This window comes from Dryobates pubescens, chromosome Z (assembly GCF_014839835.1).
Source record: "Dryobates pubescens isolate bDryPub1 chromosome Z, bDryPub1.pri, whole genome shotgun sequence".
NCBI lineage: Eukaryota > Metazoa > Chordata > Aves > Piciformes > Picidae > Dryobates > Dryobates pubescens.
In genome coordinates, this window is record NC_071657.1 from 99,741,196 (window position 1) to 99,755,801 (window position 14,606).

Here is a 14,606-nt window from a genome sequence, read left to right on the forward strand (position 1 = left end):
TGCTTTGAGGCATCTTTGTCACTGTGCTTGTAGTTTCTGTAAAACACTGCTTTTCCGTTTAAACTTTCCATCACTTTTGCAGTCCATTTGTGTGAGTGGCACTCTTTTGCCCTTCTCAAGGGCAAGAGAAGATCTGCCAGGCCTCAAACCAGGACACCACACTACAATTTACATTGTAGACAGCGTGGATATCAAACACAGATATTTACTGTTACTTCATATCCTCTAATTCTGCATTTTGGAAAATGAATTTGACATCATAGAAATGGGCATGCCTTTTTCTACATGCAATTTCAGTCAGATATAACAATTCAGACATTTCACAGACTCACCAAGGCTGGAAGTGCCTTCAAGAGCTCCTGTTTGAAGTAGGTCCAACAATCCTGGACCCTTTGGTTCTTAAGGGCTGCTACCCAGGGAACTTTCTGAATAAGTTTCTTAAAGAGGCTGAAGTTTGCCCTCCTGCAGTCCAAGGTGAAGGTTCTGTTGGTGCTCCTCCCTATCACCCTGCATATTGAAAACTTCACTATCTCATGATCACTGCGCCCTAGACAGCCTCCCACCATCACATCTCCCACTAGTCCTTCCGTATTGGAGAGCAGCAGGTCAAGCAGAGCCTGTCCCCTGGTAGGCTCGCGTAACAGCTGCGTCAGGAAGCTGTCCTCCATGCGCTCTAGAAATCTCCTGGACTGCCTCCTCTCTGCTGAATTAAGTTCCTAGCAGATATCTGGCAGGTTAAAGTCACCTACAAGCACAAGATCTGATGATCTTGAGACAGCCTCCAATTGCCTATAGAACATTTCATCTGCCTCCTCATCCTAGTTGGGTGGTCTATAACAGACTCCAACCAGGATGTCAGATTTGTTAGGTCAGGCTGACAGGCCTATAGTTTGCAGGTTCCTCCATCTGACCCTTCTTGTGGATGGGGACCACATTGGCCAGTTTCCAGTCATCTGGGACCTCTCCAGTGAGCCAGGACTGGAGGAAAATGATGGAGAGCGGCTTGGCAGCTCATCTGCCAGCTCTCTTAGCACCCTAGGATGGATCCCATCTGGTCCCATGGACTTGTGAGTATCCAAGTGGCTCAGCAAGTCCTGAACTAATTCCTCTAACTAATTTGTAGCTTTATACATGATGATCTATGTAGAACCTTTATGCACAGTGGAACTGTTCTTTTTTGTCCCACTGAAATTATTTGTTTTGGCCAGAACTGGCACAAATTCATGAACTCCAGAACAAGAGGACACAGTCTCAAACTGCACGAGGGGAGGTTTAGGCTGGAGGTTAGGAGGAAGTTCTACACAGAGGGAGTCATTGCCCATTGGAATGGGCTGCCCAGGGAGGTGGTGGAGTCATCATTGGAGGGTGTTCAGGAGAAGACTTGATAGGGTGATTGGTTGCATGGTTTAGTTGATTAGGTGGGTTAGATGATAGGTTGGATGCAATGATCTTGAAGGTCTCTTCCAACCTGGTCTATTCTATTCTGCTGGGTTATACCCATCATCAATGGGGGCTGAACTAACCCATTCCCCAGGTGGACAAAAGAAACTTGATCCAGGTGGGCAGAGAGAGACTTGGTTTTCCTCCTCCCAGGAGGACAGGTCCCCTGGGTCAAAGATGGTCTATTCCACTTCCCTCTCTTTCCCTGCTTTGCCTGCTCGAGAGAGATCATCTGCTGCTGCTGCTTCCTGCACTTACCACTTGGTCAGGGCCTACTTTTCCCGGCTGCACCCATGCTTTCTAAAGAACTGAATCCCCTTGCATCCAGGAAACACAAGGACATCCAGGTTTGGTATTGTATGTTTTCCTATTTATCCTTATCCCTTACCTTTGTGAACCCTCCCTGTTACTGCTATGTATACACACATATATATATACACATAGTTAAAAATTAACCTCTTACTTCCAAACTGATCCCAGAGTATTTCTTTCATGAATTTACCTCTCATTTCCCCTACCTGATTTTTTTGTTTTACCTTACCAGGAAAGGGAGTGAGGAGGAATCTCAATGTGTTAACCTGTGAGCCTTTAAACTCCGGTTAAAGGTCAAACCAGCACAACTATAATTTAAATTTCAGAAGCTTTCCTTTGATTTAGTTTGTGGACATGTAAATGTGACCTAGACACCATACATTAATGTTCTAGCTAATAGTGACTGATAAAAAGCACCACTGACTGTAGTGAAAAAGGGAGTGTAATTTAGCTTCCAGTAAAACTAAATACAATGATAAATTTATACTGTCTTGTATAATTCATGCAGTATAGAAGGAATATAGTTGAGTTTATTGCATCAGAAGTAATTTAAACAGGAAAATCAAAGCATATTTGTGGGTTTTGTCTTTGTTTCTAAAGGCAGTAATTAACTACTGGAACAGTTTAGGAAGTTTAGGTTTATATGAAACCTGATCTACAGCAGGAATGGATTCTGCCCTTAAAGTGGATGGCAAAATTCCCTATTTTAGGATAAGTAAGTGGCTGGGGAGCTCCCAACCCTGGGGCTTTCACTCTGCTGGAGGAATTGCAATACAACAGAATGAGGCACTGGAACAGGGTGCCCAGGGAAGTGTTCAAGGCTAGACTGGATGAAGCCTTGAGCAACCTGGTCTAGTAGAAGATGTCCCTGCTCATGGAGGGTGCTGCCCATGGTGGTGAGGGGGTTGGAACTAGATGATCTTTAAGGTCCCTTCCAACCCAAACCATTCTGTGATTCTATGAAAACCATTTAGAACAGATGCAATACTGTCACCAAGGAGATCTCTCAAAAAAGATCCCCAAACAAAAGCACTGCCTCAGTGACAGAAATTGCCAAATAAAATTCAATGAACTGTGTTACGCAGTGTGTAACTTCTGGGTCATCACTACACTCCTTGCTGATCTTGGTATTCAACATATTTATGAAATAAGAAGGGTATGTTCAGTATTACCTGCCTCAGAAGATGCTTTGGACTTCTCTCCATTGTGCTGATCAAGTGTGCTCAGACATCCAGATGCTCTCCTCACATCCCATAATTTTACTCTACTGTCAGCACTAAGAAAGCAGATTGGCATACATTAGGGAAATCACATGTACCCTGGATCGATGGTGTCTTTAGCCAACCCACTTGCTACTGACTCTGAACAAGCAGCTGTTCTGAACTGGACTTTACGCAGTCAAATTAATAAAAATTCACCACAAAAATGTAAGACAGACTTCAGACACTCATTTACATATATTACTAAATACAGCAGGCATCTGAGAGTGAATCTGCATCTATAATTAAAAGGACTGGTTTCTTTCTCTATAACGTAAAAACCATGCATACATACACAGAGAATAAAGTTGATAATTCTTCATTTGATTAAATTGTAGCTACAGAGTGCAGCACTGCCTGCAATGTTTGGGAACGCAGGGTCTTAATGCCACAAACCTGGTACAAATTTTGGCTACATATACACAGGCTGGATAGGTTTACATGCTCTGTTGTGATACAATGCTACAGCTGAGAAACACTGAGAGGCTGCTTCTGTGGGAACTCGTTAGCTTTGTCTACACTACCAGAGTGACATAAGGAGGGAAAGACTGCTGTGATTCATTCTGGTTCCCAGGCTGCTCACTCATACTTTGCTCACATTTTGTCTTTGCCAACAACAAAAGCTATGATAACAGTTGGTACTAGTTACATGCTTAGACAGCAATATGCAGGCAGTGCACTTTGTATGACACCCTGAATTGCAGCTTGGCTTGAGCATTCCACTAGAATACTTCTACATGCAACACAAGACTCACAAGCACAGACTGAAGGTAAGTTCATAGAAACGACCATTTCCCATGCACTAAGTCACCAGCAACTTAACTGCCCTTTTGTAAAAAAAATAAACCCAAACTAAACACAAACCACTTTTCACAGCAGGAGAACAAAACCCCCTGTATCTCTTTGATCTACAGATGGAAAATATATCTAATCAAACTGCTCCTTATACAAACAGTCTTCCAACTGCAGCACTACATGCTTTTTCCTATGTGTTGTCAAGTAAGGTCAGTGCACTAATATCAGGAATCTAAGTGTATACATATTATCAATTAACCAAAGCAAAAGTCAACAGTTATTAGTTACCTGTTCAGCATCTGACAAAGTTAATGACTATTCCATTCTTATGTGCTTCTCCTCTGCTACAGAATTCCAACTATGTTAAATTCCAAGTGGCATTCCAACTGAATATACTGACAAAACATTACTTTGCTGCAAACAAATATTCTAAGACTGCGAATACTGGTATCGCTGAAGTTGGAGCTGACTGTAAAGTCAGCAGCAAATTGCAAGCAGTTCATTGTAATATTATGGCATAGAAAGAACTTCTGTATTGTAAGGGCCTACAGTTGTCAAATTTTGATGATGCAGTTTCTATGTCTATTTTTTTCTAACCAGTTCTAATGAGTGAGAAAGAATTTACAGTCTCCCCCGTGCCTGAAACTCGTGTGTGTGAAAGACACAGAAAACAGGTCTTTGACAATTCCAATCTCTTCCCAAAAAAAAGGAAGAGCATCACACAGAAGTTTGAATTACATTTCAAATAAAAGCCACATGAACCTCCAAAATATATTTTTACCCTCCCTGAAGTGATCACAAGCAAACATAGAATTGTCTAGGAAAACAGCTTCATCTCTTGGTACGTAACATTAGTCCAGATTCTTATTCAGCAGTACCAGTCACTTGCTCCTCACTACCTCTTCATTATCTTTGTGTTGCCAGTTTCTGCCTGTATTTGTCTCAGTGGATGGCAAAACTCCATTGTATGTATTTTTTTTTAAATTGCCAATATCAATAAATACTTTGAATTTGCTAAACAAACCATCCACACAGAAGCTTTCCCAGCTATGTTGAGCCTTGTCATCAGAAGTTAAGGCAATGCAATTCTGGTAACAACTTATTCAGATTTCACTTTCAGTTTATAAAAGGGCCATTACTCTCTGCAATTCAAAATAAAAAACAAGCCAAGGAAAGAAATCACAGAACTGACCAGGTTGGAAGAGACCTCCAAGACCAAGTCCAACTGATCACCTACCCCTAACTAATCAGCTAGGCTATGACAGTAAGTGCCTCATGCAGTCTTTTTTTTAAACACCTCCAGGGATGCTGACACCACCATCTTCCTGGGCAGTCCATTCCAATGGGCAATCACTTTCTGTGAAGAATTTCTAAGACCAAGCCTAAACTCTCCCCTGCACACTTGAGACTGCGTCCTCTTGTTCTGTTGGGGGTTGCCTGGGAGAACAGACCAACCCCCACGTGGCTACAACCACCCTCCAGGTAGTTGTGGAGAGCAACAAGGTCTCCCCCTGAGCCTCCTCTTCTCCAGGCTAAGCAACCCCAGCTCCCTCAGCCTCTCCTCACAGGGCTTGTGCTCCAGACCCCTCACCAGCTTTGTTGCCCTTCTCTGGATACATTCCAGCAACTCAACATATTTCCTAAACTGAGGGGCCCAGAACTGGACACAAGACTCAAGCTGTGGCCTAACTAGTGCTGAGTACAGGGGCAGAATGACTTCCATGCTCTTGCTGGCCACACTGTTCCTGATACAGGCCAGGATGCCATTGGCCTTCCTGGCTACCTGGGCACACTGCTGGCTCATGTTCAGCCTACTATCAACCGGTACCCCCAGGTCCCTTTCTGCCTGGCTGCTCTCCAGCCACTCTGACCCCTGCCTGTGGGGTTGTTGTGGCCAATGTGTCGAACCCGGCACTTAGATGCATTAAATCTCATGCTGTTGGACTAACCCCATGCAGAGTGTTCCTGTGCAAGCCACAGGCTGACAGCTTGGCCAGGAGTTTGCTGTGGGGGATGGTGTCAAAGGCCTTGCTGAAGTCCAGGTAGACTACATCCACAGCCTGCCCCACGTCCACCAGGTGGATCACCTGATCATAGAAGGAGATCAGGACCTGCCTCTCCTAAATACATGCTGGCTGGGCCTGGTGCCTTGGCCATCCTGTAGGTGCTGTATAATTGCACTCAGGATGACCTGTTCCATAATCTTGCCTGGCACTGAGGTCAGGCTGACAGGCCTATAATTCCCTGGCTCGTCCTGTCACATTTTATTCAACAGCTGACATACACAGAAGTTGTAGGAAACCCAGAAAGATCTTCTAGGCTGAAGATGCCTGGAATGAAAAACTAACCAACAAAGAGGGCCAGCAGTATCAACGTACAAACCACACTCACTCAACTACCACAGCCTGGAAAGTTATCACCTATCAGCAAAGCTATCCCAAGCACGATTAACAAGGATTATATTTTGATCTAAGTCATTTTTACTTTGTTATGAAACAGATTAGCCATGAGCACACTAATAAACAGTATCTCAGCAAAGCTCTGCCTTTTCTTATAACTTTAAATGCAATTACTATTTCACAATTTCTTCCTACAAAATAAGCATCACTTGTATAGCTCTCAAGGCTGTAGATCTAGGCAAGATCTACACAATGTGGAATAAGTTAAACCAAGTTATGCAGTTTAACTTCAAAAGCGCATTTGAATTGTTCAAGATAAGCATAAAAATACAGATGGAAGTTTTACCATTTGATATTTTTAGCTCATGTGTCCAGCACCATTCCTACCTTGCTGTTGCCAAAATATATTCATGACGTGGGGACCAAGACACAGCCAGTACTTCTTGTCTGTGACCTAAAAAAAAGTTTATAGACACCACTTTATGTGAACAGCTAGAAGCAAAAGCAAATACTTAGTTCTACAGGATGCACGCATCCAGAACAATAATCTAGACTGTAATATGAATTTGAACTTTGTGAGGATATATTTTGGGCTGGAGGCTCTATCTCTCTCTTCCTCTTGAGTGCAATTCCAACCAGTTGAAAATGATACATGGAGTATTACACATGCATACCTTTCAGTAACAAGGATGGTTTTACCTATGCAAAACACAGCATAATCACAGGTATCAAGTTTACTTTAAATAGTTACTAAATTTGTGTTCTCACTCAAAGAAGGTAATGTCATTCACTTTTCTTCAGATGCTAAGATTTTAGGGTAAGTGTCTTCTTAGCTGTGACATGCCCAGTGCAGCTTAGTGGCATGTAACACCCACATATGCACCCATACATAAACGTGCACACACACACACACAGAGCTTTAAAATTTGGAAAGTTTCAAACATGTTAAACAAATACAGACAATAGGAAGCACAAGCTATCCTCAACAGAAACACTGCATTCATGCTTCATGAAGTAACAGAAATACAGTGCTCAAAACCAAACTAATACACATATTTGCTAATACAGCTCAGAGCTATGTAAACCACCATGTTCCAGTACACCTTCCAGTAGCTGGTATTCCATTACCTGAAGTAATCAAAAAGTTGTGATGCTGAGGATAAAAAAATGCTCCATAATACAAGTCCTGCAAGATACACCTGGAAGACCTGGGGCAGACACACGTATTTGGATCCAGTAGGTAAATTACAGCAAAGCATTTAGCTCCATTTCAGCTACTAGAGCCAGCCTATGCAAAGCAAATTCATACCTATTTTCAAGACACTACTGAGTGCTTCAAGTTCTGTACAGAAAGACTACATTATGTGTAGTGGAGGACATAATCTTCCACTTGTTTCTCTGATACTGCACTCTCAGGCTGTGTAAAGACACAACCATCCTGTACCTGGAAAGCACTAACTTGTGACAAAATTAAGAAGCCCTGATGAAAACAAACTGATTCTCTAAAGAACTCCTTTTATATCTGCACTCTCAGTCCTAGAAACAGAACACTGAGATGCCCATTGTGACCAATTCAGTTTAGAAAGGCTTAACAGCTCAAGATTTGCATCACATTTCTGGAGTGTGTCAAGAAAAGTGTGTTCAACAGGTTCAGGGTTCTCCTTCCCCTCTACTCTGCCCTGGTGAGACTACACCTGGAATTCTGTATCCAGTTTTGGGCTCTCCAATTCAAGAGACAGGCATCTGGAGATCCCTGTTGGAGAGAGATCAAAGGAGAGCTATGAGGATGATTGTTGGACATGAACATCTCTCCTGTGAAGAAAGACTTGAGAGATCTGGGACTGTTTAGTCCTGATCACAGAAGGCTGAGGGGTGGGTGTCAAGATGAAGGTGTCAGTCTCTTTTTGGTGGTGCCCAGTAACAGGACAAGGAACAATAGGTATAAGCTGGAACACAGGAAGTTCCACCACAACACGAGGAGAAACTTATTTATAGTGAGGGCCACGGCGCACTGCAGTGCTGCCCAGGCTGCCCAGTGAGGTTGTGCAGTCTCCTTCTCTAGTGACTTTCAAAACCTGCCTGGGTGTGTCCCTAATGATTCTGCTTTGGCAGGTAGATTGGTCTAGGTTATCTCCAGAAGTCCCTTCCAACCTCTAAAATTCTACACCTCAACTGCTTTTAGATGTAAGCTGCCCAGTAAAGAAACAGAGCTGCATTTGCACAGTCCAGTGTCTGAACTAACACTTCTCTACAGTTTCTAGATCAGATCTGGTTCTTGCCACGCTGATTTAAGCATGAATATTTACTTTGCAATTGCCTTCACTTGACTGTGTGTATATGTACTCATACTCCAAAAAGTAAACATCATAAAATGGGCATTAAGAACAAATTCTCATTAAGTACAGAAATAATGGATTACAGAACAATGAATGTCTGTTTATTGAACAACTATGTAAATGTGAGGGATTAGACAGCACCCTTCTTGCGTGTTACGCGGAAACCTCTGAATAAATCCATGGAAGTACTTTTACAAGATACTTTGTTTTAAAATAATGAAGGATTTTTTTGGGGTGTGTGGGTTGGTTTTGGATTTTGTTTGTTGGTGGTTTGTTTTGTCTCAGAGTTGGGTTTGGTTTTGTTTTTTAGGTTGCCTTTTTTAAAAAAACAAACCAACCCAAACACAAAGTGGGGAAAGGGGGTAGGATGAGGAATCTGTTGGTGACCCCATGGTTTTGTCCAGGGTAGAAGAGAAGGAAGCTCGTGCTACCCCTCTGGGTTTGTCCAGGGGGGTTCTTGTGTTTATAAATGTTAAATATATGTAAATATTGTATATTTTGTACATAGCCATTGCATTCCATATTTGTGGCTTTTCAACCCACCGCACTGTGGTAGAGGAGTTTTCTTAAACCAGCTCCCAGCCACAAGTTTTGGGATCATAGAATTGTTAGGGTTGGAAGGGACCTCATGGATCATCTAGTTCTGGCCCCCCAGCCATGGGCAGGGACACCTCACACTGGATCAGGCTCTCTACAACTACCTGAAGGGAGGTTGTAGCCAGGTGGGGGTTGGTCTCTTCTCCCAGGCAACCAGCACCAGAACAAGAGGACACACTCTCAAGCTGCACTAGGGGAGGTTTAGGCTCGAGGCGAGGAGAAAGTTCTTCACAGAAAGAGTTGTTGGCCATTGGAATGTGCTGCCCAGGGAGGTGGTGGAGTCACTATCACTGGAGGTGTTTAGGAGGAGACTGGATGGAGTGCTTGGTGCCATGCTTTAGTTGATTAGATGGTGTTGGGTGATCTCAAAGGTCTTTTCCAACCTTATTGATTCTATGATTCTATAACACAGCAGTACACCATATTGAATTTCTACGAACACAAAACCAAGGCCTACACTTAACAACATTATTAATAAGTAGTAATAGTTACTGAGTAAATTATGCAAATGCACACACATCTTTAAAAAGTGTTCATTCATTAGAATGTGTAATCCTCAATTGTTTAGGACTGGGCTAACACCCAGAGAAACCTTTTGCTACTGTATAACTTTCACAACTGGCAATAAATAAAGTACTCATGTTATTTACAAAGAATACATTGTCCACAGTGTTTCTTTACAGGACTTGTTTTAGTCAAAGTAGTTATTGTCTAACCTAAATGTTTCAAACTAAAAATTACCCTGCAGAATGTGAGAACAGGATCCAGATTTCAAGTCACAGAGCTGTACTTTGGGGCTTCTGGTACCAACTGTAACAAGAGAAACAAAGACAGATGAACAAACCCACTCCAGCATTTGCAAGAACAACAAAATTCTTAGCAGTGAAACAGAAACAGAAGAAAAATGTTAGCTGCATAAGAGTCCATTCACACAAAGGAATGCATTCTATCAATGGCTTTACATTCTTAGTCCAAGTAAATTTACCATATAACAACCAAAATTTAGAGACTAGGGATAAACAGGACAGTACTTATGAAACCTAAAAATTAAAAGTTTTCTGCTAAATGTAGTTACATTGTTTACATGTTTGGACATAATAACCTTCAAATACTAATTCATGTAATGAAAGCTAATTCAACTATGTCTAGGTAATTCTTTCCCAGATGGAGAATTGATGGATGCACTATTTCAGAAGAACAAATGTGATATGCTCATCAACACCATTTGACTGATAATATTTCATTTTACAGATGACTTTGTGTCTTTGGAAGAATCAAATTATATGAAAACAAGACAGGGGAGTGAATAAACCCTACTGGATAGTACTTCCTTATTATTATAGTTCCAAAATACATAGGGCATTTCTTAAAAACACATACATACCTGCTATCAAACAATGTTCTGTAGCAACTGGAGACATGTGATGGCTGTAGACTGTTCCCTCAAAGTGAAATACATCTGCAGGCTGTTGATAAAAATATTAATCACAGCACGAGTGTGTTATCAAATCTGCATTATTAAGTATTTTTAAAGTAACTAACAACTCTTCTGCTTAGAAATGTAATCGTACTAACATCACACAGTAAGTCTGTTACCCACTAGGATAACTACGCCAAAGCTCAGAGATGCCACAAAAGACCAAGAAAAAAGGACTATCAAAAGCATGAATGGAAATAACTAAAACATTATACAGATTAAAAAAGAAAAGGCAAGAAAAAAATAGCAAATGAGACCATTATCACGTGGAGATAGAAGTCAACATCAAAGAGGCAATCAGGCTAAATGGAGAAGCCATTTGTCATTTGCAAACATCACATATTACCTTCAATTTCTTAAAAAAATCCCAAAGCAAAGCAAAACCAATCAAAATTATTAGCTCCCCTGTGAGTGTCAAAAATCAATTGAAGATAATGTTTGCTTTAGTAAGTACAATTATTTTCAGGCACAATTGCTTTTATTGTCTTGTTCTAAAATATTCTCTCTACAAAAACAAACCAAAATAACTTAAACTAAGTTGTCTGCATTTTCAAATACATGATTTGGTGACAGAACAGGTCAATCAATAACCTTCACATCACCTTTTAACTGATGCTCACAGAAGCACCTTGAAAGCTATCTGAACTTTGTAGTTATGAGAAGATTCAGTAACTACAAACACAGCGTCACACTGCACGAAAACAGAAGTAAAAATTTATTCCTAATTGTGTTCCTAGGACAATAGGCCTCTCATGATTTTGAAATTCTTTCACTATGAATGAAACAACATTCAAATAGCATCAGCGTACGTCCAGTAACATATTCATATCAGAAACAGGATAAAACTGTAGTCAAGAATTTATAGTTCAACAATTAGATGCAAGGATTAGTGAGCTGAAGTAACCCAAAACCCTTCAGAATCTATTTACTTGAATAATGTGCTACACTGGTTTGTATTTTCTTAATGGTTTCTCGTATTCTCCACCACTTTTTAGAAACGGTGTCTCTAGTACTTACAATGGCAGACTTTTTCACATAATGAACCTGAATGCCAAGACCACCAGTTTTCTTCAAAAGCAGTATTTACACCTTAGTCACTAAAAATAATTAGCCTTACTGAACATTGTGCTCAATAATCCCCAAGAACAAACTCCAGTACAGTTCTTGCTTGACAAGTTCACATAACAAATTCAACCAGCTGTATTCTCATTCACAGGAAAAACAGAAAATAATCGTCCTGAGGGTTTCAAGCTCTATTAGAGTTCGGATATTCAGGACTTCAGAAACAGGTACACACCAAGGTATGCATGAATGCCAGAACCACGCCACCCTGATGCTGCACCCACAGTCCTAACAAAAGTCTGGTCTTCATCCATATGGACGCTCAGTCCTGTGGAGCTCTGGGAGAAATACAGATGTGGAATGAATAAAACGTATATACAAGGAAGACTGCAAGCTGTAGAAATGCTCTCTTACTTGTAAAGTATTTGTATCCCATATTTTCAAGGTTTTATCAAATGAACTGGATGTAAACATGCCAGTGTCATGAGGATACCACTGGACTGTCTCCACACTGAATTTATGTACATCAGGATGGCTCCTATAAAACAAGGAAAAAATTCTAACTGGTTAGAGTTTTGATAGTCACCTTTAATTCCCTTGGTATTCAATGACAAGTTTCAAATAACTGAATGGCTTTTAAAAACTCGTGCTTAAGTTCGCAAGAAGAACCAGCTGTTTAGGTGCCTTGATTTCCAACTGACCAATGTTAATGTCTTTGAAGAGCCCTTGTTTCAAGAAACTACAGACCATGTACCTTTCTGAAACATGGTATCTGTAGCATCTCAAGTTAAGGCATTCAGTTTGAGACACAAAAGGCACTAAAGTCTCTTGAAAATTTTTAATTCTAAAGTTTAAAGACCTAATGTTTAAAGTGAAGGCCTAAGATCACAAACCACTTATGCTTGTGGAAACCCATGTTTTAGAAATGGATCCACTGAAAAATACCATCATATACTACATTCAATTATTACTGCAAATTAACTAGTTTTGCATTCAGAAATGAAAGAGGAAGAACAATATGAAACTTTCAACTCAACTATGCATAGTAACATTATGTAATATAATTAATGATGCATTAACAGTGGTGGGAAGAATGGATACCACAGCAAATCTTGACAATTCCAGCATATGATTCAACCAACCAGGCTCTGAGCAGTACAGGTCACTTCACACACTGCTAGGCCACTCAAAGCTGGATTCCTGTGGATCCAGTTTCAGGGCCCAAAATTGTGCTGCCAGACTCAGGAGTACCATGCTATTGTGGATTAACCCTAGGCACCATCAGTCTCACTCACACACTCTCTCCCCCTACTGGATTGGGATGAAGAACAGATTCCAAATGGCAGAGCTATGAAAACCTGTCAGTCAACACAAAGACATTTTAATCATTACACAGAAATAACCCAGGGGAAAAAAAAAGGAGGAACCAAACCAAACAAAAGCAACAACTAAAAAGTTATGCAAAAGCAATCCTTTACCACAGGTTAACCAACCGCAATCCAGACCGAGCAATTGCAACTCCTGAACACTTCCCAGCCCCTCATCAACCATAGCTTTATTGATGCATGTGACATTGAAAGGCACGGAATGTCCATATCCCTTTGGTCAGATGTCCCAGTTGTGTTCCTTCCCAACCTATTTGCTGAGGGGGCAGAGTGAGGAACAGAGAATGCCTTGACAATGCTCAAGCACTATTCAGCAATAGCTAAGGTGCTGAGAGAGCTGGCAGATGAGCTGGCCAAGCCACTCTCCATTATTTTTCATCAGTCCTGGCTCACTGGAGAGATCCCAGCTGACTGGAAGCTGGCCAACGTGGTACCCATCCACAAGAAGGGCCGGTTGGATGAGCCAGGGAATTACAGGCCTGTCAGCCTGACCTCAGTGCCAGGCAAGATTATGGAGCAGGTCATCCTGAGTGCAATCACGCAACACTTAGAGGATGGCCAAGGGATCAGGCCCAGCCAGCATGGGTTTAGGAAGGGCAGGTCCTGCCTGACCAACCTGATCTCCTTCTATGATCAGGTGACCCGCCTGGTGGATGTGGGGAGGCCTGTGGATGTAGTCTACCTGGACCTCAGCAAGGCCTTTGACACCGTTCCCCATAGCAAACTCCTGGCCAAGCTGTCAGCCCATGGCTTGGATGGGAGCACACTGAGATGGGTTAGGAACTGGCTGGAGGGCCGAGCCCAGAGAGTGGTAGTGAATGGTGCCACATCCAGCTGGCAGCCAGTCACCAGTGGTGTGCCCCAGGGATCAGTACTGGGGCCCTTGCTCTTTAACATCTTTATTGATGATCTGGACGAGGGCATCGAGTCCATCATCAGTAAATTTGCTGATGACACCAAGCTGGGGGCAGGAGTTGATCTGCTGGAGGGTAGAGAGGCTCTGCAGAGGGACCTCGACAGGCTGGGCAGATGGGCAGAGTCCAACGGCATGAGATTTAACACATCCAAGTGCCGGGTTCTGCACATTGGCCACAGCAACCCCATGCAGAGCTACAGGCTGGGGTCAGAGTGGCTGGAGAGCAGTCAGGCTGAGAGGGACCTGGGGGTGCTGGTCGACGGTAGACTGAACATGAGCCTGCAGTGTGCCCAGGCAGCTAAGAGGGCCAATGGCATCCTGGCCTGCATCAGGAACAGTGTGGCCAGCAGGAGCAGGGAGGTCATTCTGCCCCTGTACACTGCACTGGTTAGGCCGCACCTCGAGTACTGTGTCCAGTTCTGGGCCCCTCAGTTTAGGAAGGATGTTGACTTGCTGGAACGAGTCCAGAGAAGAGCAACAAAGTTGGTGAGGGGTTTGGAACATAAGCCCTATGAGGAGAGGCTGAGGGAGCTGGGGTTGCTTAGCCTGGAGAAGAGGAGACTGAGGGGTGACCTTATTACTCTCTACAACTACCTGAAGGGAGGTTGTAGACAGACGGATGTTGGTC

At 42.3% G+C, this 14,606-nt stretch overlaps 1 protein-coding gene across 1 annotated transcript in view; it reads right to left on the reverse strand.

The window, feature by feature from the left end:
- The window catches only part of ERCC8 (ERCC excision repair 8, CSA ubiquitin ligase complex subunit), a 33,771-nt gene that overhangs the window by 13,388 nt on the left and 5,777 nt on the right, over positions 1–14,606 (reverse strand). The window contains exons 4-8 of the mRNA XM_054178797.1: positions 12,092–12,215; positions 10,523–10,604; positions 9,880–9,948; positions 6,593–6,659; positions 2,925–3,028 (exon numbers count right to left, since the gene is read on the reverse strand). Coding sequence (XP_054034772.1) covers positions 2,925–3,028; positions 6,593–6,659; positions 9,880–9,948; positions 10,523–10,604; positions 12,092–12,215 — 446 coding nt within the window. The remainder of the gene's footprint in view (positions 1–2,924; positions 3,029–6,592; positions 6,660–9,879; positions 9,949–10,522; positions 10,605–12,091; positions 12,216–14,606) is intronic.